Below are 25,014 nucleotides of genomic sequence, written 5' to 3' on the forward strand. Positions count from 1 at the left end.
CTTCTGCTTAAATCTACTTGAACTCCAGTGTCAACAAACTAGGTCCAGTACAGATTTACGCGTATTTGATGATGAAAATGACCGGATCCGCTTCGCGATTGCAATTCGAACGCCAGTGTGAATGAAGCCTAAGGGTGCCTTATTAATGCGGAGCGCAAGGTCGTCTGCTTCTTTTGGGGGTGGGGTGGGAAAGGGAGGGGGGGGGGGGGGGTTGTGGTGACGTCATAGCTCTGATTGACTCTGATTAAGGACAATGGGTAAACCTCAAAGCTAGCTGCCTTGAGGTCTACCGGTCTACCCACCCTTCAATTAAAGCCACTCAGAGCTTGGTAATGTGACGTCACCACAACCCCCCAAAAGAAGCAGACGAAGTTGTGCTCCACATATCCTTGAGGGGGGGAAACGGCAAGGGTGGGAAGAGTTTTCACCCTGGTTGAAAAATATTTTTCAAATCTGCCTTTAACCGCAGTTGAGTCACCATTAACTGCAGTTCCGCTTCACTACACTCGCTGCACTCTACTCTTGGACAGCTATTTCAGAAGCGAAGAGCGTATGTGCGCAGCTTTGATGGGTACTCAAGAGGTGCAAGCGCACGTGCGCCCCATAGCTTTGACCACAATTCTGCAGAACGTTGTCCAAGAGTGTAGTGTGGCAACTGTGGCTTAGCATAACCGCAGTTAAGTATGCCCATGTCACTAAGGAATTAGTTGCTCTAGTACAAACGTAACTTTCATACTTCCACCAAACTCCGAGGCGATGGCACGTGCAACTCACAGCCTTTGTTTCATAGCCCAGAGTATCGCACGGATGATCCCCCCCGCACGGTGCTCAACAAGCTCGAACTGATGGGCTACAGGGTGGTGGCCATGTCCGGCATCGGGCAGACGTGCATCTGGACACTCCACAAGCCATGACAAAGGAATCTCTCCCTGCCGAGGACAGTGACGGCCACTCTCAACGCCGGCGACGCGTTTACAAGCTCAATATTTTTTTGATGAGCCGTCAATCTGACCCTCCAAAGACACACATTTTGAGGGGGGGCTACTTCGTTGCACGCAGGCAAGCGGCTTTTTTTACCGGAGTCTTCCCCTGTCAGTGATGGCGCACATCGACACAAATGCAATGCTTTTTTTTACTCTTTAGTTGTTTTAGTTGCAGTAGTTCTTGTCCTTTAGGCGATTACGGTTTGCATTACCTTTCCGTGGTGTTGTACCGAAGAAGTTGCTGCAAGTACCACTGTTTGCAGCAACTTGTCAGAAAAACTGTCCCTTCACTAATTTGCGGAGGGTTATGGTGCCATAGTTATGACAAATTAGACAATCAAAACTTTTGTGAGGCGTATGTGAAGAATGACTTCCAAGTTTTAAATATTCTTTTGTCTCGGGAAGTTGCACACCAATGGTGATGTCAATGGTTTGCAGTTTTACTTTGCTTGATGCTAAAGCACCACGGCGGTTTCTGCAGAGCCAACGCCAACACCGTGCAGTCCATAAATCGGGAAGAGTTGCGCATTGCTCTGCACCCATCCACTTGGCAATGAACGTTCACTGCGTTTGCTTCGCCTAGCTTATTTTCGGTCCCGCATAAAGTCTCCCCACATTTTACAACTTTCTTAAACTGCTGAGGGTGCTTTTGCCTGCGCTCATTTCAAATCCTTCAGACGTGCCTCACGGCCCAGCTCAAACAACAAGGGACACAAACTTTCACAAAGACAAAATGTACAGTGTTTCTTTTTTTTATATTTCAAACCAGTGAAAAGCTTTTATTATAAAACATAAATTAAAAAAAAACGAAAACAATTTGACATAAAGCTTTGGAGAAACCAGAACTGGTAAGGACGAGCCAATCACGTGTCTTCCGCCGCGAGTTGTTCTGAGAGCCTCTTCCTCTCCTCGGCTTGGCGAAGCTTCATCAGCACCAGGCTCTCGTAGTCCCTCTCGGGGTTGTGCAGGGAAGGCGCGCTCGCCGGCGCTGCGCCGGGTGCCGGTTTTGGTGCGGTCGGCAACGGTGGTTCCTGCACGTAGCTCACGACGAGCGGGCAGTCCTCGTTCCCGGTCTCCAGCTTGACCGCCAAATGCTGAAGTCAATCAAGGGCCAACATTGAGAGTGTTGCGATGCCAAACATTTATCGGATGTTGCGGTATATCTTCCTAAACACCAGCTTTGTGGCGGTGTCCCACATTTCGTTCCAACTGTCACAGTTTACGGTTACTTTAGTATTTACTTTAATGTGAATCAGCTTCCTCCTACATGAGCTACAGTTTGTGACAGGTGAGGAGGAGTTCAGGGGAAGCTCCTCCTGCCTCTTCCCACTCTAGCAGGGCAAAGACTGGAGAGGAGGTGACCTCTTCTCCAGCATTCGTTCTGCTAAAGTGCAAAGAGGTGGGAGGAGCTTCCCCTGAACTCCTAACCTGTCGTTGACCATAGTTCATGCGAGGAAAGGTCGCATTCCTCCTCTCATTTTTCTCTTCAGTTGAACGGTCGTACTGCCTCTAATCGCAACAGAATTATCTCTCGGCGAAAGACGATCCACTTGACCAGGCTTATTGGAGGTAGAAAAAATACGGGGCGCAAGTCTCGACGGTCGCGAGAGGCAAAACCACAGCATTTATTGGTTGCTCCGTAAACGCGGGCATTGCAGAAAATTCACAATGACATCCCTTTGGCATGTCTTGTCCGGATGCGACGGGAGTATTATTTAGTACTATTGATATGTTGGTTATTTTTAACCAAAGGTTTTAATTTTCACCGAGTAGTCAAACGATTCTTTTATAGCTCTATAAGTAGTCCACACTTCAAAGTTTCTATATTGCTTTTTTGTCTGTCGGACTGTCTGTTGTTACAAAAAATCGAACTACCTGTGGCAAAAAAAAAAAAGTTGCACATTTACTTACAGCAGATGGAGCGCTCTCGTATTCCAGCAAGGCTGACCCCTTTTTCTTTGATGATACAATCAAGCAGGTAACAATCCCATACTGCACAGGATCAAAAGAATGCAAGATTGTAATTTGTATGGCTGCAATGCCAGTTATACCACTTAATGGCAAACATTTGTACCTTTTTTTTTAAATTTTCTAATTAAAAATACTCCTGCAAAATAAGAAACTTGACAAAGAAAGCTAAGAAAATAACCTAATATATACGCAGCAACAACTCGATGACAATTTTCAGGTCTGCCATTGGCTATGAGAACGACCGACACTGGGGAAGTAGGCATTGAGGTGCCACTACTTTTCGTTATTGTGTCTGTCGAACAGTTTTCAATCCGGCAGCCAATGGGACGCTTGTAAAATCGTCACTCTCAGTGGTTCAGTGATGGATGGTTACACTTTCAACCGACGCAGCCTGAACAGCATCAGGGTGCTTTCAAAAACTTTCTGCATTGTAATTATTTTGTTTGCAAAGGTTTTGGTTAGCCAGCCAGAATATTTTAGATTTAGATCGTCAGTGGGCTCCTTAAAAAAATTTCACAAACCTTCGAGAAGATCTCCCTGAGACTCTCTTCCGTGTAGGCAGGCGAGTCATCAGCCGTGCTGCTTTTTGCAGTCTTCCATTTTACCTGAAAACGGACAGGGGTACTTTATGTGCCGAGCGGCTTATGGTGTCTCGACTATGGCAGGCCTCCAAGCCGTACACAAGGTCTCGCTTCTATGGAATGACACGAAGAGGACGATTCCGATGAACGGTTGAGCCCTACAGTAGATGCCACAAATCGGTTTCTTGAGGCACAGTGCTACATCTATGGCAAGATTCACTTTGTTTTTTTTCGTGCTGCACATAAAAATTATTGAGGATGTGTTAACTAAAACAAAGGCCATCGACCAGTACTATTTCCCTCATGTATAGGCGCTATTCGTACGACCAACGTGTACTCTAATCGCAAGACTGCCCGTTTCATGCGGAACTTTTGGTTCTTTTCGGCGACAGCAAATGGCTGTTAACGTCTTGTTGCCTTTTCTTTCAGCATAAAACAAGCTGCATTCTGTAGGATTCTATTTTCGCTAACAAAGCACGACTCTAGACAAAGAAAGGAAAGATCTAGTTATTAAGGTCTTTTCTAGCCAATAAGAGCACTTGGCTTTTAGGATTTCGCTCAGCCGGGGCTGGCTTTTTGAGCCTGCGCGAGTAATTCTGAGTAAAAACCGATTAATCCTATCCACACCAAGGCTCAACTGTTCTCATCAGATAGACAAGTACTAGGTCAGCGGTAAGAGAGCATACCGAGATGTGTTACACTTTCACAATGAGTTTGTCACACTAGGGAACTCTACCTTCAGTCTTGGCAGCCAGTCTGCATCCTTTTGTTTCTTCTCCGCACCTGCAAAATACGTCGGTACCGTTTTCGTCGCAAACTCCGAAAGGTTGCTGAAACTTTTTTATATTGTTTATGTTTATATAAAGGTGAGCTTGAAGATTCTCCCCCTGGCTTTCCACCGAATTTTAGTGAGACGTCAGCATGAAGCGAGCACACCTGACCGCTTTGCTCTAGCTAAACTCTCAAGGCTGGTTCGCACATTTGCACTTCAGAGCGACGGATCGCAATCCCGGAACAATTCCGATCTGCATATATTTTATGCACCGCCTTTCGCGTGTGCTTGAAGCAACTCAGACAATGTTATGAGCAACCATTTCTCGCGCAAATACTGCAAAACCAGTCTAGTTACGCACAGATCGGAAGGGTTTTTGGGGTCCCCGACAGAGGGTGCCAGCATGTCCTCTCGTCAAAAGCAGTAACAAGCAGCGGCAATTCAGTCCATCGCACTCCAAAGCCTCAGAGGTAAACGTGCGGTCCAGCCTTCGGAAACTAAGCCACGCAAACATGAATCGTACAAGAATTATTCGGGGGGCACCAAATTCAATCCTTGACCTTTGCAGCTCGAAGGTGGAATGGAAAGGTCGGTCTTCCAAATCAAACAAAGGGGACGTTTCCCGACAGTCCACCGTTTTCAGAAACAACCGGTTCGAGAGGTTCCGGCGCAAAACTCCGGTCGAGCATGTGCTAGAGCGAGCGTGAGCACTCTCTCGACTGAGGGAACTCAATACCGTTGGCTCCATTGAGCTGCGGCAACTTACATCAAGCTCCCCAAACGTCCCTTTTGTGCCCCCAAGTTCTTTTAGATAAGCTTCTTCCCTTTCCTTCCCAACAGAATCCTCGAACCCAGTTTGCCACCTACATGGCACCAGTTGCTTAGAAAATGGCGGGTCGGGTGCAGTTTCTCTACTTACTCAGGCGAAGTTCTTCGGCCACCTGCTTGCGAAGCAGCTCTCGTTGCTCCTCGAGCTGCGTCGAGCCCTCCTTTCTGAGCCTCTCGATCTTGGCGGAAGCAAAGCGTACACGCAACATGAGTCGGCTGTTTTTGTCACCAGACCAGCAACGGTGCACGTGCAACCAGTCACAAACCCGCAGCAACTCAAACGCTGCAGGGTGCTTAGTCCGCGAGTGAAACTCCCAGTGTGTGTGTAGTCCTGCCTAGATCCACCGAATAGGCTACGCCTATGGAGCATCGGAACTCCTTTCGCCAATTTCCCAGTAGGTGCTGCCATTCTGTTGTAGGGCGGGCGCAACAGACAGGCGTTACAATTCGAAAATGCGACTTTACGAGCATGAAACTCGGCTTGGGGAAGCTTGGGTGATGTTGCTTCGCTCCGTCACAAGCCATTTCAACATGTCGGAGCACGAAAAAGCGTTTACTATGGTTTCAATAACTGGCAACCATGGTTTTGCTACCAAGCTGGCCAAAGTATCACTACTCTCAAGCGTAGCCTATTCGGTGGTTCTAGTCCCGCCAAGTTGCATTTGGCACTTACGACCTTCACTTCGCACAAAACCCGCCGTTTGTGAAACGGCGTTCAAGCGCAAGATGCCAAATCGACGACATGGCATGTTTTCTTATGCTTCTGTTTTCTTAACAGTGTGTAGGCTTGTTTCTTGTTTCGCGTGTGTTGACTTCTTCTTTACCGCGATGGCAATGAAGGAAATGGAATCCTTCGCTGCAACGTTTTTTTTTGCGAGTCTCGTCGGTCTTTTGACATGCCACTCGTAGCGTTTTTGTTATCGTTTGTTGCTTCAAAACATTAAAACATTGTTGCTTTTTTCTTAGTGTCGTACCTCTTTCTGGAGTTGCTTGGCGGCGTCGATGTCATCTACCTTCTTGTTGAGTGCCGCTTGCTCTCTTGCTTCCAAATCTTGAAGGAAACAGAATAATGTGGACTGAGGAAAGCATATTTTTAATTTCGTTTGATAGCTGTTTACATGTTGCAGAGGTATCCAAGACAAGACCAGCCAGCTTTGAATCCAGGCAGATAATTTCTGGCCCCAGAAACGATTAAAAGCAAATGATGAGGCGCTAAAAGTGCATGTCATTGCTTATGTATAGTGATAGCCACAAATTTTCATGTTATAGTCATTGAAATAAGGGGACAAAGTCATATTTAGGGGTTTCACATGCCAGACCAATGAAGGGCATCTGGCATGCACCAGCGGAAGACTGAGGATTAATACGGGCCACCTGGATATCTTTTGACGTGCAACCGAAATCTCGGTTGCATGATTTATTTTCGGCAATAAGCCTGTCAGCATGCAGGCACCTTGGCCGGGATTTCGAAACGGCAGGAGATAATGCGTGTGATTAGCAACACCTGCCTGCAGTTGGCAATAGTCTTGCATCCACTGAATGAAATAGGTCTACTATACCATAACAAATGCACTGTGTCATCCATGAGCTGTGGGCTGACCTGCCAGTAAGTAGACTTCTGAAGTCGACAGACATTTGAAGGTATGCCAACTGCTTGCAAGGATAGATGCATATGTTTCTTCAGGTTTAGCTGCAACTGATCCTGCTGCAATACATCTGCTAGTATTACTGTATATTTCACAACAATACTACCAGAAAATACCGAGCATCCACCCATTCTGCAATAAGCGTCCACCCCTCAATTTTACAACATTCAGAAAATACACAAGGGACATATCTTTATATACTGTAGAACTAAGAAGCACCCATCCCTCAGTTTTACATGATCGTCTCTAAATTCTGAGAGGGTGCTTGCTCGGGATTTTACGGTATATGCGGTTTTCTTTTCTAGGTTGTGTTTCTAGTTTCAAAAGTAAACATCAGATACCTGATTGTCTTTCTCACCACCTTTGCACTTTGGTAGAAGGACACTAAGCAGATCATCTTCCTTGCAGAAAACCAGGGTTTGTATATCGATGTTAAAGCACACTCTTCCCCCAAAAATGTATTGATCCCGGTATGAACTGTAATGGTACACACAACCCCAAAGGCTACCTAAGAAAGAGAACTCTAACCGTTGACATAAAAAAGAAAACATCTGTTCTACATACCTTCTTTCAGTTTCCTTCGTTTAGAGTCGAGAACCAAGTTCCTTAGCTTGGCGGCCTGGCGGGCTTTGAGAACCTTGTCATATGCTGCCTGCAAAAGGTAACTTGACTTAACAACTGACTTTTATAAACAGTGACACTGGGTACTGGTAACCCCTTATGACAAAAAAACACACTGACAGCATCTACTGAGCGAGCAGCAGTGGAACAGTTCTGACCTGCCGATATTTCCACATTTTTTTACGCATCATTCTTTCGATGTAGGCTCGAAATAATTCTGACAATGTTATAAGTGACCATTTCTCATAGAGGGTCTATAGACTTGATCTCGCAACTGGTGCTACAAAACTTTCAGTATTCAAAGGTTTTGCAGTGCTCAGATCGGGAGAGTTCTGGGGCTACCCGATAGGTGACACCGGTGTCTCTCATTGCAAGCACTCAAAATGCACTCGGTCGGGCTGAAGACATACGTAAACCAGCCTCAGTGTTGCGACAGAACTTACTCTTGCCTCCTTGTCTGTGAGGATCTCGAGGGCCCTCGAAAGCTCTTGGAACAGCTCAGCTGAAACAAGGAAAGGGGAGTTGAGGAGAGGGAAAACTTAACCGAGCTCACATTAGTACCGCGTCCTTCAAGAACCGGATGCTTTAACAAGTGTAAAGGCCCGTTTTCGCGCACGCATGGCACTGTTTTTTTCTGCTTGCGCATCTTTTCCGGTGGACGGAAGTGACATTTATCGACAGCGTCTGGTTTGTTTCGGTATGCTTTTTGGCACCCAGGAATTTTGGAGAACTTGCGCTTGCCCCTGGAACCTGCTTGTGACGAAGCCCTCAGACCTTACGCTTTGCTCACACCTAAACTGACAGCACAGTCGAAGCTATGTGCTCAACAAAGCGGTCATGTGTCCATCTTTTTTTGCATGGGCACAAGCAGAAAGCGGGATCAGGTGATGGAAGAGATGCTGTTAATTGGTTAGGCGAACATGCAGCTTTCAGCGCTGTGTCAATCAGAGCTTTATAATTGTTTTAAAGCAGCCGGATAAGGCTAAAAAAATATTGTTGCCATCTGCCAGAAAAAAAGGCATGCACGTGTATTAGCGAGAACAGGTCTTACCGGGTATCCCACAAATTTTATAAATAGTATTAGACACAATGGGGACAAGCATGTTGTCAAAGTAAATTTCAAGGTGAAGGTATAAAAACCCAGAACAAAGCAAACACAGGCAGGCATGCTCTCTTGACTCTTGAGGGTTTGCAGAGAAATGCTGAGGGCTTCTTGAGGGACCAGAACCTAAGATCTCGCCACTACACGAGCAAGAGTGGGACATTGACAATGTCAAGAAGTAACATTCCTATGAAGTTGTTTTTCAAAGCAAACGTCAAATCTGTTCCAACATCCCTTTAATATCCCCAATGCTTTGCGTTTTGCTGCAGTTGTCAGAATGCAGATCACATCACTGATTGAATCTTCCTCTTCAGCAAACAAGTTGGCTGAACTATAGTCAATGCATTCATTGCAGTATTGAGTTCTTTTTTTTTTTTTTTTTGCTTGCACCTTGCAATGACTTTTTTATTTGTATTCCCAAATACATACAAATATGCCACTAGGGATACCTTCCTCCTTCAGAATGGAAATGTTCCTACCTTAATAGAGATTTCATATCCAAGGGTTTCCAAGGAATCAAGGGTCCCATGGGAACCCTCATGTAGATACTTGACAAAACTTGGCCTGCTTAGGAGTGATGCAAAGTGCAGGCACTGACATCAAATGCATACGGTCTCAACCAATACGAGAGACCCAATCGAGGCGCATACTAAGGTGTGCGAGTGGATTTTTCATACCGTTAGAGGTTGTGTGCTGTTACCATTAGCTCCCACTCAGCAGACACTTGAGCACAAGCATAAAGAATCGGATGGCATTCCTCGTCAAACGGCTAACACTCGGCATGACTTGGAGTCGAAATAGGCACTCGGAGGTATAGCGGCGTTATTGATTACCTGCTTTAGGGTTATCCGGGTTCTTGTCAGGATGGCATGTGAGAGCCTTTTTCCTGTAGGCACTTTTGATCTGAATACGGAAAAAAAACAAAAACGAATCAACACCACTTCAGAGAAGACTTGTCAGTTTAGACCAAGCAGTTGACGGTCATCGTAGCAAACAATGAGTGCGTTAAGTCCGCACTCCGGGGCACAGGAGTTTAACGCTCCGGAGTCTAGCGCTCTGTGAAGTCACATTCTCAAACAAGATGGCTGTGCCAAAAGAAACGTTGTTCAAATGAAGGGTGCAGTTGAACCGCTGCCCCTTTTCAGTTGAACAGTGCTGAATCCAGCAGGTAAAAACAACTTGATTTGAAGGCCATACAGCAATTAGCGTTCCAGAAAAGGTTTGTTCGTGCATCTCGCCTGAAAACAAATGAATGCGCCATCTATTGAACGGTAGCGCACTGATAGCACATCGACAGTAAAGTCAAAATGAGAAGACAGTTTGACCGCTGCCTTTTTTTAGATGCTTAGCCCAGCAAATAAAGAGGCTTCGATTGAAAAGCCGAAACATCAGTCAGCGTTCTGGAGGTCTGCTCGTGCATCTCGCCTGATATTGAATTGACGTGCTGTGGACTGAACGGTGGTATGCTGGTAGCGCATTGTCGAATCCCCCTCACGCTGCAAGACGAAATCAAGAAACATATCTGACAAGTTTGACAATTTATTTCGTTGACAAGCGAGCTCAAGAGTAATGTCTTTCATTTAAACCAGAGCAGGACATGGTCAAAAAATAAATCGGTCAAGGTAACTTTTCGCATGTGCGCTCGAAGCAAGTCTCTACCTTTCAGAAATATGAAACCATCTAAAGAGGGTTTGTGACGTCCCCCTTTTTTTTTGTATCACTTTGTACTCTGCCGTTCCACACAAGCCTTAATTAATTTATCTTCGAAATAATTTCGGCTTCTGCCACCCGTACAGTGAAACCCATCTAGAACGAACCGATGTACAGCGAATTATTGTCAATATCTAACTCAGGAAACATTTAAAAAAAAAACGCTTGTAAAAAGTATGTTTTATAACGAACTGCATATTGGCTATGTCGAGCTTTTCCTCCCGGGAAGGCTTCCAAAAATGAGCAAACAATCGTCTTCTACCCTGTCCCTTCCCCCAGAAAAGTAGTAGAAAAGAAAGAAAATTCTAGAAGCTCAAGTTCCAAACAAAACTGAGCGAAGAGGAGCTCAAAAGGGGAGGTAAGCTAAAACACAAACTCTGCATGCAAAAAAAAAGAAGAAAAAAAGTCTCCAGCGATTTGCTACAAGGTGGAAGTGAAGAGATGAGAAAGAAAGGGAAGCTCTTGTCTTAGAACTAACTCACCTTGGAAGTTTGTTCTGAATATTGTTTGCTATACTGTAACAAACTACTTCAGGGGTGGAACTCATGAAATGTACTTGGGAGCAGCCACGGGAGCAACTGAAACAGCTGTTATGGAGCAGGTTGGGAGCAGCTAAAACTACGTTCTGGAGCAGGCTAGGAGCAGCTCAGATCAGTTTTCATTGCACTTCAGCTTGCGTCTTAGACAAGCACGGGAGCAATTTCAATCGTACTTAGCAGAACAGATGAACATGAATGGTTAGGGACCTAGGTAGACGGGATAACAGTGTTACAGATGCGAAAAACTTGAAACTTTGTGAGCCTTAATGAGAATCAAAAAGCCAGTACCCTGTTTCTCAAGATAGCGTTCTTGATATTTTCCGAGTGGCCTTCAGCTGCTCAAAATGCAAACCAGCACTGCTTATCGCACAACCCACACGTGCTTGACATAGTAATTATATGTGCGAACCCCGTGACGTGCGCAAGCAATGGACGTGCAGTTGCACGAAGGAACAGGGCAACAAATTTCGCGTTTATCCTATTGTGCAACTCGATTACGAAGCAGCAGACTACGATTAACGAAGTTATCGTATTTGAAGCGATAAGCAGGAGCAAGGTTAAAGTACGCCGAGCAGATCTATCACTCGCAAAAGAGCTGCTGGCAGGCAAGGTTTCGGATCGGACCGCGTTTCAGTTCAATCAAATCACGATTTATCTTGCGAGAATGCGGTTCCAACTTCTAACGATGAAGTACTAAAAGGAATATCTTGCTCATTTGTTTTCAACTGGCTGACGTCCGGATCCCGGGCCGCAGAGCCTCAGGCAATCTGACGCTCAACGACTCGACCTCACCTCAGCCGACGTGCTTAACCGTTAATTATGGTTGAAGAATAACAATCCAGTCGCAGGTGGTGTGGCGCTTAGAATCCGAGTTTTTTCGCGCGCTTCCGACTCGGGATAGTCAGGGAGAATAAACAGAACAAAGGATTGTAAGGCCGACCAGGTTGAACGCGCTCATTGTTGCCAATCGAGTCAATAAAACCGAAACCAAGACAAAATAAAAAGTTTCTGGGCGCACGTTTTGCGATCTGGCGCATAATGGCGCGAGGTATTGGCTGTGGCGCAGTTTCTGCAACATGGCGCAGGATGGCGCAGACATATGCGTCTGGCGCAAAATGGCGCAAATGGCGCAGCCGTTCCACCCCTGTACTTGCAATATTGAACTGGCCATAGCATTTCCTGCAGTTCGTTATAAACGGGTTTGACTGTATCTACGAGATGCCGGGTTTGTATCATAACTGTTATAACCGTGCGGTCAGAAGTGGCTCTTGCAGCTCGTCGACAGTTTTGGTGTGTCGCGCTCCTGGGTGCTATGCTCCATCCGTTTAGTTGCTGCGCTCGGAGTATGGAACTCAGAGTGTCGGAGTAGGAGTAAAGGAGTGCGGACTAAATGTGTGCAATGTTTCGTTGAATGAATGAGCTCGCCAAGGTTTGTATTTGTAGTCTGAACTCCATGGGGATTGTGACGACCCAAGCCAGATGCTTTCATACTTCTTGGAGGTTCGAGTGTGGGAAACTAAAAGATCCCACGTGTTGCTCGAGGTTTGCATTGCTTCATTTCACCTTACCATGAACCACAGTAGACGGTATGAGCCAAACCAAGCTAATCCAGCGACGTGAACGCATCACGTGACCACTAGCCACATACCTCGCGCGTCACTGCGCCCCTCTCGAAGGTCACGTGACATTCACACGGCACCGGATTGGCTAGGGATGGCTCAAAAACATCCTCTACGGTCCTTCGTAAGGTCGGACTGAGCACGTGTCTGAAACGCTTGCAACCCTCTAACGTCACAGCAATACACAGGTTGCACTGACGTCACATCGCATACTTTTGACCGCCATGTAAGAGGAGGAGAGAGGAGCTCCTTTTGTAAGAATTTTAAGTGACGGGCTAATCTTTTATAATCTTCTGGGAGGAGAATCGCGACGCCTGTGCAAACCCGGGAGGCACAAACGAGGGTCCTGATAAGCGGGGAACTCCTTCTTACCCTCGTCTCTGGTGGTCATCGGAGCACTCTTTTGAATGACGTCATGTGCAACCTATGTATTCGCGACTCCAGCAAAACGGACGCCGCCAAGCAGGAAAACCGGGAACCAGCCGGTCCAGGTCGCTCCGCGCCCCGCCGCGTCTCTGGTGGCTTTTGCGGACGCGTGTTGTCGGCGCGGCGGCGAGCAATGTAATTTGATGAAGGTCCGAAAATTTCTTAAGTTTGCCTGAGTGTTCATTAGTGTGGTGAAGCCTCAGTAGATTGTTTCTTTCCATCACGTGTTTGAAAGCCCTTTTATTCCACAACACACGATCCCGTGTTTTCAAATTTTTGGATGGGAAGGAATCACGGAAAAACGTTTTGATTTCTCGTCTGTCTCTAATCACAATCAAAGTAACGACTGCTTGGTAACTGATAAGCAGTTTCTTTATAGGGATGTAGAACAGTAGACTGAGGTCGACAGACGAAGTGTTTTACTGGAGGGGACACCAATGTTGCAGACAAGTGAATGGGAAGGTTCGATAGCTGCTTTCCTTGAGTTTGGTTGTGCTGGATTAGCTTCAGGTTAATTTGAGCCACTAACGCCGGCCGGTGCGTTGGCTATTCATCTTGGCGGCTTTTCGCCGAAAAAGACCACATTGAAGGAGTTGGGCTAATTTCGCAATTACTTGATTCAGAGAACCTGCTCGCTGCACATGATTAATGAGGGATATTATCTGCTTTCAAAAGGTGGGGGACGCGTCTCGCAAAGATAGAAGCTGTCACGTCATTAGGATCTATCGCGCCTCCAATACTTATAACCCCTGTCGAATCCAGCAGCAATATACGTCCACATTGCACAAATTAACCGGCCACAAAAAAAAAAAAAAAAATTATCTGTTTAGGATTCGAAGTCAAGTTCAATGCAGAGAGGTTTGAGTGAATCTCCGATGAAGACTCTCCTCAGCTTGTCCGCATTCGTCCCGTTCTACCGGCTAGAACCATTTGGCTAATTTTAAGTAGTATCTCTCTGTCTGTCAAATATACTTTTATTCAGCAGTTCACCCTAATAGTTAGTCAACTATGTTCATATTTCAACCCGAAGAACATACTAATATCGCTTTAGTGGGACCATAGTACGTAATATAATACATAACCGCATATTCATCAAAATGACTTTTCGATTGCTACTAAAACCTGAATTGAAATACGAGTATCAGCTGCTTAGTGAAGTGCCAGCGAGTTGACATGCTCCTTGGCTCAAGAAGCGCTTGCTTAATGTTCGTAATTTTCCTGCAGCCTGTGTTCTTGACCGAGCATGATCGAGGCATGCGAGTTAGCTAAACATTACTCTTGGTGGAACAATTTTGTAGCCCTCGCCGCTTTCCTTAGATGATGAAAACTAATTAGAGTCTATTACCGTTTCTCCGGAGCCCATAGTTTCGGTTTTGATCGAAGTCTCCGCAGCGAAAGTTTGACATGAAAAGAACAAAAAACACCGGCAAAACAAAACTATGCTAGGCAAGTTTATGCGCACCGGCTAAACTTAACTGTCTCAGTTCAAATACCCATAAAATTGGGCATTCAACAAAAGAATAATAGTTAAATTGAATGCGCCACCCATTCAGGCGGCCCGGCTCAAGTGAACTAGAGGAGGGGTAGTGAGATCAGGCGCCGAGGCGCGCCATGCATTGCTGTGAAACGGCGCGTGTGGAAAGGTCGCGGTGGCGCTGCGGACGTAGTGGCTGTAGGATCCGACCGCTTCCGAGCGTTTCAAAGGCCCTGAGCGAGGAGAGTTGGCTTGCGTTTTTGGCGGCTCGAAGTGGCCCCCATTCTGAACCGCTCTTTACCCCGTGTTACCCGTGTCTGTTGTCGTTTATGGTCATTGAAGTGCCATGCTGAATCGACGTCGGCAACGCCACTGCTTCGCTCCGGGGTGCCAGAGGGGCTATCAGTGGCGGAAAGGTGAGCAGCCGTCGCTGTTCTCAGTGCCTTAGGAGGAAGAGCAAAGAAAAGTTTGGGAACGGAACTTGCATCGCCAGGATAAGCTCCTGGACGAAACGTGTTCGGTGTGTGAGCTTCATTTTGAGCCATCGTTTATAACGCGAGACTTCGTTCACATTATAAAGGATGAAGAGGTGCGCATTCCGCGTGGAAAGCCGCAGCTCTTGCCGGGCGTTGTGCCGACGTTGCTTCCGAATGCTCCGAGCTACCGATTAAAGAAAGCATCGCAGCCAAGGTCCACGAGAAAGCGAAAAAACGCCGATGCTTTCTCAGTTGACGGTAAAAAAAAGGCCACACACTGCCCATCCAACTGCCTGCAGCAGCACTGGCAGCACCACACCGGCTGCAGCCGATATCGGGGCATTTGATGAAGCCTGTATGCCCGAAGAATACTCCACGCTGCGTGTCCCCTCCGAGTACTGGAGCCGTCACCGAGTTCCGAGCCCCAGTGGTTTCGTGTATTGTAAACCAAAATGTGTGACAATGAAGTTTTATCCCAGAGAGTAGTGATTTTTTCACGAGACAGCATGCCTGCTGTTGTATACACTTTTAATCTTCGTCGCAGCATAGCTGAAGGAAGACGCGTCGTCAGCTGCGAGGAAGCGGAGGTTCTCCGAGACGTCGACTCCTATCGTCTCTGTGGAGGTGCCGTGCCGACGAAAAATAGGTCCCGCGAACAATTCCGGTAAAATGTAAACACAAGCCGCGTCGCGAAAATTAGAACCCGCGGATTATTTCGAAACTTTAGCTTCGACCGAAATCGCGAAATATTGCGCTTGCGAAAAATACGTTGTTTACAGTACTGTGTTTTCGCTGAGAACTAATAAAAAGTGTATTCATGTATAAATAACAGGGTTTGCTGTCACACGAGTTCTTTTTGTCCAGCAGTATTTACCCAACAGGTTTCTTTGAAGTTGGCTTAAGGAGACACATATGGTGAATCAATAAAGGAGATTAAACCTTGGGGGTAGGTATGCACGGTTTCAATACTAGGTATAAAAGGAATGCCCTGTTAAAACGATTTGATGCCATTCTTGAGGCTTGAGCCGTGATTGTTTAAATGTCTAGGAAACATCACTATGATCCGGTCTCAATATTACAATTAGCCATTTATGCGCGCGAGTGAAGGACTTCTTGACCATTAAATAGCTTCACCCTGTTTTTAATGAGACTCCTAACAAACCGACCCGCCATAAAAGAAAATAATAATAAATAAATAAAAATTGTACGAACATGTTGGTTTTGAAACGCCGCCCAGGAAATTGAACTGCAGTGTTCGCCTTCCGCGTTGCGCATTTCTGCTTCGTACCCCGCGCATTAAAGCGAAGACGGCCAGACGAATTGCGTCAATTTTGTGTCGCGTATTTCTTTTATGGGGTTCGTACCTAAAACGGTCAAACATTTCGAGCCGAAAAGCTCAAACAGAGAGTTTAGTCACGCAGCAAATGCAATGCGAGCCACCCTGGCCACCCGCTTCATCCAGCCCATGCATTCGCGGCGCCCTCTCGAGCCGTCGACACGAAGTGCGGCCGCCGTCAGCGCGCGCTGACCTCACTACCCCTCTTCTAGTTCACTTTAGCCCGGCCGAGCCGACACGACCTGGACTCAGCCGCCATGTTTGTTTGGTGGTGGCGCCCCCTATAGGTCGCTGGAGTCGCGAATAGACCTTTTCTGCAAGTGCGCCGCCATCTTGAATTGATGTCACTTCCAGTATGGGCGAAAACATTGTTTTGCCTTTGCCACGCCAATAGAAGGGTTTAGAATATAAGCGTAACCGTCACACTTTGTCGTTTTGTCTTTCCTTTATTTTTTTTACTATTTGCAGGTTAAAACATTGCATTATTTTTTCGTCGCCCATACCGGATACGCCTATTAGGTGGCTGGAGACGATAGTACACAGAAAAGGTCTTATAGACCTTTTCTGTGTACTCTCGTCTCTCCTAACCTAACCTAACCTAACAGCCACCAACGCAGCCTTTGTGTTCTGCCTTTGTTTATTAAAAAGAGCAAACCACATTCGGACAAGGTGCTGCAACCGACCTCGACGAATCCTAAAGGTGATTTGAAAGTGAACTCACAACTCCAGTTCGTCTCAGGAAATAACTTGGAGAAAGTTTAGAAGCCCGTGGACATGAACCGAAACCGCGCAGCTCATTCACCGAGCTGGGCTGACGCCGGCAGCGGCACGTAAACATCCAGGCATTTGAAAGTGTGTATGGCTTATAAACAGTTGAAGTCAATCAAACTGCAGGTCTGTAAATGACGTTGACGTTCGACTTACCTCTTTTTCGTCGGCATCGATGGAAATTTGTAGTAGTTCGTAGAGATCCGTTTTCATAAGCGCGTCCATGACGACGGCGATTGTGATGGCGATCCGGCCAAGCCGACAACAATGTCGGGAAACTCGTTGGGAAACTCCAACGAATGTTTTATAAAAATTAAAAAAAAACTACCAAACATTACCAAAAACAAGAAGCTTATTAACAAAGCACGTCTTATTTAATGTTTTCTTGTTATTTATAAACAGTTTATTCTTCTTTATTCAGTTCAACATTACGTTTCGATACAGCCGGTCCAATCCAATCCACATCCACTAACAAAAGTTTGGAAATAATGGCGGAGGGCAGTGGCGCGAAGGTTCGCTGCAAGCATGAGTATGGATTGAATCTAACCTTAGAGGAAGTTTTCCGCCGGGTAGATAGCATCTTTGACGCGCAACCACTCGAAGAAAAGCGACTTTTGGAACTCAAGTCAAGCTTCAAAACGGTGAAACTGCGCTGCTCCAAAGCAGTTTTCTCGGACGCTCTGTCATCTTTTTCCAAACTTTCTTTGTTTGGCTAGTTGCCTCTTTTCTGCGGTTTAAAGGGATGCTGAACCGAAATCTGAATTCCCCAAAACACGCGGTAAAAGCGTGCAACGGAATACTACAAACACCAATACATCACTCATACAGCGATATCTCGAAAGGATGACTATTTTTAAAAAAAAAGGCGCATTTGGCAGGAATGTTGACGTCATGTTTCTCCGAGAAGGAGAGGGAACGGCCTCGCGTCTTCTGCTCCTCGCGGTCTTGAGGGAGCGAAGCGAAGAGAGGAGGAAACTAGGTATCTTGACGTCACGCGCCTCGTCGGCCTTGTTCAATCTCGACTTCTTTTTCCAAAAATACAGCCGTCCATTTGAGATATCGCCTTACTTGTAGTGTTGTAGGGATTGTAGCGTCCAGCCTACATCTCCAGCATTTTTTTTTTTTTTTTTTTTGAAATCCAAATTTTGGTTTACCATCTCTTTAAAGCGGTGCCCTATGCCACCTAAATAAAGCCCTTTTAAAAGTCACATGCAGTTTATTAGAGGTTGAAACCACTGCACAATGGCGGAATAACTGACATAATTGAATGTGCAAGTCATTCCATAAGATTGAGAACGGCGGAGCCCGGCCAAAGGAGCCAACGAGCCAATCAAACAGCGTCGAATATGCAACGTCACTGCACTCATCACATTTTTCTGTGTGTCTGCCTTCTAATCCAACCAAACGCAATAAAGTGTCTCGTGGCATTGGGGCTTTTGTCCGCCGTTATGCAGGGATTCCACAGCCACCAACAGAGGCCAACCTTCTGAAAGGAGTCTATTGAAAGCTCAAAGTGAAATTGGCGTCCGGAAAGAGTGTTCTGCTACGTCTACTACCTTAGCGGAGGAGGCTGAAAAGGTAGCACAACTCCTTCCAGACGCCAACCATAGTTTGAGCCTTCGCCGCTGCGTGATGGAGTCTATGCATGTGCAAAACTCATTTTAAATAGGGTTGATGAAAAAGTGGTCACACCAAGGTAATTTATTAGGCTGTCATCTCCGTCTACTATAAGTTTGATAGAGGTTCCTTTATTGGCGCATCGGTAGTCTAGCCCCATGTTGCAGTGCAAGAAACTTCGTCCAAATGGCAACCTAAAAACATACTTTTTGTGTAAAGATCACAAAATATTAGGCACTATAGACAATCGCCCATCTGAGTCAACTCCTTATTTCAAACACTTTTTGTTCACGTTCCATCCATTGAAAAGCACAGCAAAAGCGTCCAAGTACGCACCTGATCTCGCCACCCCGCTGTCTCCTTCCACACAACCAAGTCCATTTGCTCTTGTCAGTGTCAGCGTCGCCATGGCAACAGAGCGTCTTCTTCAAGGAGGAATGCTCGAATGCAGCGTCTAAAGTCAGCAACGGGAGACGCCATCTTCCAAGAGTCGTCGGCTATCGTGAACACTGCAACGCCAGCCATAGTCGGACGTGCCGTTATGGGGATCAATGTTGAGAGTTTGGTGAGAGTTAAAGTTTCCCCAGTGAAGCGAGTGGTGTATGCATGCAGCAGAAACTGTTTGGCAGCCTAGCTTGGAGGCCTAACTAGCTTTGGTAGCGGACGGCATTCGGAAGATGGCCCAGCTGTAGCGGGCTTCAGACGCTGCGTTTGCGGGCACGTCTATTGACATTTGGCATGGAGGTGGGAAGCTTCTGGAGGCGACATGAAGCCACCAGAGGTAAAGCCAGGGGAGACTTCCGGTTTGGAGCGACACGCCCCCAACGATGACCAAAACGCAAAGACGCTATTGGACGGAAAGGAAAGCCGATTTTGCGCCAACAGCAGTTTTAGCAAGGAGGTTATAGAGTTTTTGTCACCCTCGGGGTCGCTTCCACCGACTGGGTCCTCTGCTTCCTGCTTCACTTGATATAATAATGTTGTGTGTATGTTTATACCGCTGGAAGTCACTCACCCTCAATCGGCGTCGGGTGTCTCAGCTGTAGATGAGAAATTTAGCCAGTGCAGTACAACCACTAGCCTGAAGTCTTTAACGTGCACCATGCAATGGTGATACATGACCGCACACCAGTACGATGCTCATCCATATCAAAACGGGCAGGGGTGGGGATAGAACCCAGGAACCCTGGGTTCTGCAGCACAAGATTTCTCTTTACATGCTCCAGGCTGGTGTGCACTAGCCCATTCAGACACCAATTCCCCCCCCCCCCCCCCCCTACCGGCTTTACTTCGGATTTTCTCGTTTGGCTGGCTTGAGCCGGTATGTCGCCTTCTCTTCTTCCTAGCTCTATGATATTTGGTGGCCATAGCAGACAGACTTTATTGTGCGGAAGCAGTCGGCAGTGTAGCTAGACCAGGTACGTACTTGGGCTCTTTTGCCCCGTCTCTCTATGGACAAAACATGAACAAAAAGAGTGAATTGAGGACTTAACACAAATAGCCGATTTACTTCATCACCAAGTATTTTTACGAGCTTTGCTTGAAAAGCATGTTGTTTTGGACATCCGACAGCTGCTCTTTTTCCCCTGGACCATGGGGCTAAAGCATCAAACTGCCCCTTCAACAAACACTTATTGTTTGCTACCATACTGTATGCAAGTCGACTACCATTTGTCCCTCTGAGCACGGCAGAGTAGCTGCCTAAAAAAGTGAGGAGCTGAAGACAAAAAAAAGCAGACGGACCTGGTTTACGTTTTATCACATGTGCGACCAAGCTCGGGTCGAGCAGACGGCATTCTTTTTAGCGGGTAAACACCTCGGCCGCAAGCTCTTTGTTTATTGTAACACCCATCATAGTCATTAGTCACAAAAGAAGCCTAATTTTCAAGGTTTTTCCTCTCTCTCTCGAAGGCCCGAGTCCTCGTTCATAAAGAACCGGTGGATTTCTGACAGCTGCAGAAAAGGCAAAACAGCCATTGCCCACTGCAGTGCGGCGTTCTCCTTGAATCGGAGCTCGGCGCTGTGAAATCACTAACCCTCTAAACGAGGAGTGACAATCCTATCGTAGAATACCACACATCCGTCCTTTCCACACTAAGTGCCCATTCCCAAATTTTTAATATCTGAGAAAATATGCACAGTACATCGATATGTAAAATTGATGACCGGACAAGTGCCCCTCCCCCATTTTTTCCCAATTATCTCTAAATTTTGAGTGGGCGCTTGCCCGGTATTTTACGATAGTCACCATACACAGAGGTCTTCAGGGTCAGCAGGAAGCAAGAGTGAAGTGGAAGTTCCTAGCACCTCTTTCCACTTTAGCAGAGTGAGTGCTAGAAAGGAGGTCGCCTCCCCTACAGCATTGGCTCTGCTAAAGAGGAAAGAGCTGGGAGAAGCTTCGGCTTCACTCTTAACCGGTCACCGACTATTGCTGCCACCCTGAGGCTCAGAGACTTCCTTTCGGAAACACTCGACGAAGGTGAATCCATTTCTCTGCGAAACGTCGACATCATTCATTGCATCCCGATCCCTCTCGACAGATATTCAGCGAGACTTATCGCTTCAACAGCGAGATCCCCGAGATCAGCGACGGCGAGGCGGCAGCGACTCCGGGTGGGGGCAACACCGGGGTCTACCTGGAGGAAATCGTGGAGAAAATGCTCCAGGAAGTCGTGCAGAAGCGCAAGACGTATCCGCCACTGGTGAAGAAGCGCAACCAACAAGTGCTGGCTGAGGACCTGCAACGACGGGTGAGACCGGTTGCGACAAGACCACGATGGACGAAACGCGTTTCATGCCGGTGAATTTGGCATCCCACACCGCCTTCCAGTGTCACAACAGACGTCACAGGAGCCGTCGGACGTCGCGATCCTTGCAGACGGTCTAGAAGTGACGGGATAGAAGACGAGCGAATGCTAGTGTTGCCGTCACCACGGCATCTCAAATCCCGACTTCTGAAGTTTCCGCGGGCTGTCGTGCTGCAGAATGACCAGTAGCGGGATGGGCTTCCGCCGCTCTGCCCCCGCTGGCATTGGAACGGGCAGCCCCAATCGGGGACATGCTACAGGCACCGTAACAAATGCAACAAGCCTTTCCTTTTGTTTCTTTCTTTTTTTTTTCTGTTGCGGATTATGTTTTTTAACGGCGTCAGGTGTCGGCCTGCGTTCTAACCATCGTGCTCGAGAACTTGCTGGGTGCAGCAATGTGGGAACCGGCGCGGAGACGTCCTTCGGTGGTGTACGACGGCTAGCAAAGGGTTCTTAAGCTGCCGGCTCGCCTCAGTTTTCGGGGTTATTTTGACGCACTAGGGCTGTCCGTTAACGTGGCCTTTCCACGTTAACGGACAGCCCTAGTATGTTATACAGACAACCCTGTCTGTATTCGCAACTCCAGCGAACTAGGGGGCGCTCTGGTCAGGCAAAATGGCAGATGAAAGGAGGTCGTTTTTGGCGTTCGGCACGTGGACCACCATAAATTTCTTGCCCTACATACGAATGTATGTAGCGCAAGTTACATATGAATGCAAAGCTATTTTTCAACGGTAGAAACCTTTTTCTAGACAGTGCGTAGGAATGACACGGCAGAAGCATAAAAATAATTACTGGGAACAATGTTTCTTGCTGCCTACAAGAACCAAGCAGCGATAGCAAACGACAGAGTCGAAACGACCTCCTCTCCCGAGCTTCTCAGCGTTGCCGCTACGAGGCGTCTATTTCGTTAAAATTGCCAATAGCAATGTCGTTTTTTTTTTTTTGTTCTTATTTAATTTTATTTTGTGAGTTTGTGCCTCCTGACACATTCACAAAATTTTAGTGTGATGCATCATGCAATCAATCTCTTGTAAACCACAGCTAGTCTAACTTGTGCATGAAATACACAGCAAGGTTGACAATAACGTAGACTGGCACCATATTCATTGATTTTTTTAACGCATTCTACAAGATGTCTCGTTGTTTACTCACATTCAAACTAAATCAACTTCACAGTCATCCATCCTTGACATCATGGATCGGACAATTTTTAACCAATCATCCTCGGCATGCTGTAATTAACAACTACTCATCATCTCATTCTCCTGTATCATCCTTGGCCCTTGCTCTTTCTAAATATTGGTAAATGACCTCCCTGATCAAATACCATCCTGTATCATCCTCTTTGCTGACAACTGCATAATTTACCAATCTGTATGTAACCTGGATGATTACATAACCCTACAAACCGACCTTAACCTAATAGCCGACCGGTGCAAAAAGGTGGAAAATGACAGTGAACTTTTCTAAAACGCAACTCATTTCCTTCACGCATGCTCACAGTCTTTTTTTTTTTTTTAACTTACGCAATGTAATCACCGGGAGTCCATCTTATGAGTATCTTTGCATTCACTCATCTGGTGGCCTCTCATGGAACACGCATATAACATATATCCTGCCCAACGCTAGCCACTCTCTTGGCCATCTTCGACGCAATCTAAAACTTGCACCATCATCAGTAAAACAACTAGCCCACACCACACTCGTAGAATCACAGACTGAGTATGTATCATCTGTCTGGTCCCCTTGGCAACATTCATTGATAACAAACACAGAGACACTTCAAAATCTCGCAATCAGATTTATATTTCTGGATTACTCACGAGACACCAGCATTACTTCGTTACGAATAAAATCTAACCTTAATCTGCTCTCGTCTAGAAGAGCATTATCACGCCTGTCTTTTTTTCGCAAGATTTACTATCGCAGCTATGACATCAGAACTTTACTCTTATTCCCACCCCCACATATTTCCTTGCATCGATAACACCCGTAAACATTATCCATTACTTCTTCGGTCTCATTCCTTAACTCTACCTTGCCACTAACAATAACAGACTGGAATAACGTGCCTAACAGTATTGTGACAGATCATAACACATTCATATCCCAACTAACCACCCATTTGCAGTTGGACTAATAGTAAATTCAATTGGCATTTGTCAAAATGTTTTATTTATGTGTTTTTTCTTTTCAATTAGCTGTTCTTTTCCTAAGGGTGTTGGTGTTTATTTTTCCTGTTTTTCGCTTGGTATAATAATGTTCTCCAGCCTATACCTCCACTTCGTATAATGCCCGTAAGGGCCTTCAAGGCTTATTAAATGGTGATGATGATGACAATGATTCACGAGCGAAGTTGGCTGAGCACCCTCATAGTTTACGCAGTTTTCCGCAACACTCGCCGGCGGCGCCGGCATTTGCAAAATCGTCCATTCACTTTGTTTTTCATTCATTTTCCGGATTCATTTTTGTTTCTGGGCTATCACATTCGTTAACGGCGCAAAACAGCGTCGAGAGGCCTAGCGAGGGCCAGGTCACACCTGGGGATCCATGTTTACGAGGTTTGTTCGACTTCAGGTTTAAAAGAGTATTTCCAGGGCTTATTATTTTTTTCCTTTTCTCCCATTGGTTTTGTTTTTTGGGGCGTGTGTTTTCGGCGTTGAACCAAACATCTCGGTTTGTTGGGGCCTGCGTCGAAGAGAATGGAATGCCGCCGCGAAACTATCCAACCTTTGGGGAACAAGTTGCGTGCATGTATCCGGAATACAAGGAAAACATCCCCATACTGTACTGATACGAGAAGGAAAAAAACAAGATGGTTTCCGAAGGAAGCAGCAGCCTCATGATTGGCTCAATGGAGTGCCATGTTCTGAACCAGCGTACAATCGAGCCATAGATAAAAATTCCTTTCCGTAAAGCTCGAGTTTCTTTTTGTAATTCGAGGACAGCTCCAATTCAGGGTTTTTGCGGTTTTCCCCGGTTTTGACAAAATCGGTTACTTTTCGAGGTTTATCGAGATATTTTACCGAAAATGCAAAACTCTAGTCGTGTCCAATTTTTTGATGTAGGCAGACGGACACGACTTTAATTGCTTAGAAATTCGAAGAATGGCAGAGGCTTTATAAACATAATCCTTGTAGACATCTGTGTTTTCAATCAGTTGCCTCTTCTTTTGCTCGGAACAAACAGATGGAGAGGCTGGAGGTGGCCACGGCGATTCTTTCCTTGCCACCAAGCTACAAAGACCAGGACATCTTGGAAAATGTTTCGGACAAGGACGGTACGATGATGACATGGTGATACCTTTTTTAGTTTATGAAGCTTTACTTAATAATAAATTTTGACTATAAAGCCTTTGGTGTCAAATGCTAGTCTTTTTAACATTCATGAAATGTTTTTCTTGATATGTCCGAGTTTCTTGAAGATGAGAAATGTACTTCAGGTGAGTATTGTTGTTTTCTGCTTCATGTTGTCTTTTAACCCACTATGGCAGAACAAATATACTTTTCTACATCTGAACTAAATGACCACATGGGGAATGAGTACTCAAGTTCTTTTAAATGTGTACACTTCAATACTCCTTCTGCCCATAACAAAACTACAGAACTTGTTTTTTTTTTTTTTATGTTATGTTCTTAGAAACATGGTATTCTGATGAAAACTATGTTTTTAAACTACCAATGTATAACAACTACTTTTTAAACAGATCAACTGGGCATGGAGGGGGTGTGTTGT

General features: G+C 46.0%; 2 protein-coding genes across 2 annotated transcripts; one reads left to right on the forward strand and one right to left on the reverse strand.

The window, feature by feature from the left end:
* Nucleotides 1-1,719: 1,719 nt before the first annotated feature.
* LOC8024886 (dnaJ homolog subfamily C member 17) lies at nt 1,720-17,092 on the reverse strand. Its single transcript, XM_029991168.4, has 10 exons — nt 17,009-17,092; nt 9,338-9,407; nt 7,846-7,904; nt 7,346-7,433; nt 6,110-6,186; nt 5,227-5,314; nt 4,272-4,318; nt 3,476-3,559; nt 2,895-2,975; nt 1,720-2,077 (listed from the first exon to the last, which is right to left on the reverse strand). Exons 1-10 carry the CDS (start codon nt 17,075-17,077, stop codon nt 1,847-1,849), a joined length of 894 nt encoding a protein of 297 aa, XP_029847028.3. The 5' UTR covers nt 17,078-17,092; the 3' UTR covers nt 1,720-1,846.
* Nucleotides 17,093-17,323: 231 nt separating this feature from the next.
* LOC115329527 lies at nt 17,324-24,630 on the forward strand. The gene is made up of 3 exons (XM_029991167.3): nt 17,324-17,493; nt 21,010-21,219; nt 24,469-24,630. Exons 1-3 carry the CDS (start codon nt 17,341-17,343, stop codon nt 24,577-24,579), a joined length of 474 nt encoding a protein of 157 aa, XP_029847027.3. The 5' UTR covers nt 17,324-17,340; the 3' UTR covers nt 24,580-24,630.
* The last annotated feature ends 384 nt before the right edge of the window (nt 24,631-25,014 follow it).

Source organism: Ixodes scapularis, unplaced genomic scaffold (assembly GCF_016920785.2).
Source record: "Ixodes scapularis isolate PalLabHiFi unplaced genomic scaffold, ASM1692078v2 PGA_scaffold10__122_contigs__length_95168666, whole genome shotgun sequence".
Lineage (NCBI taxonomy): Eukaryota > Metazoa > Arthropoda > Arachnida > Ixodida > Ixodidae > Ixodes > Ixodes scapularis.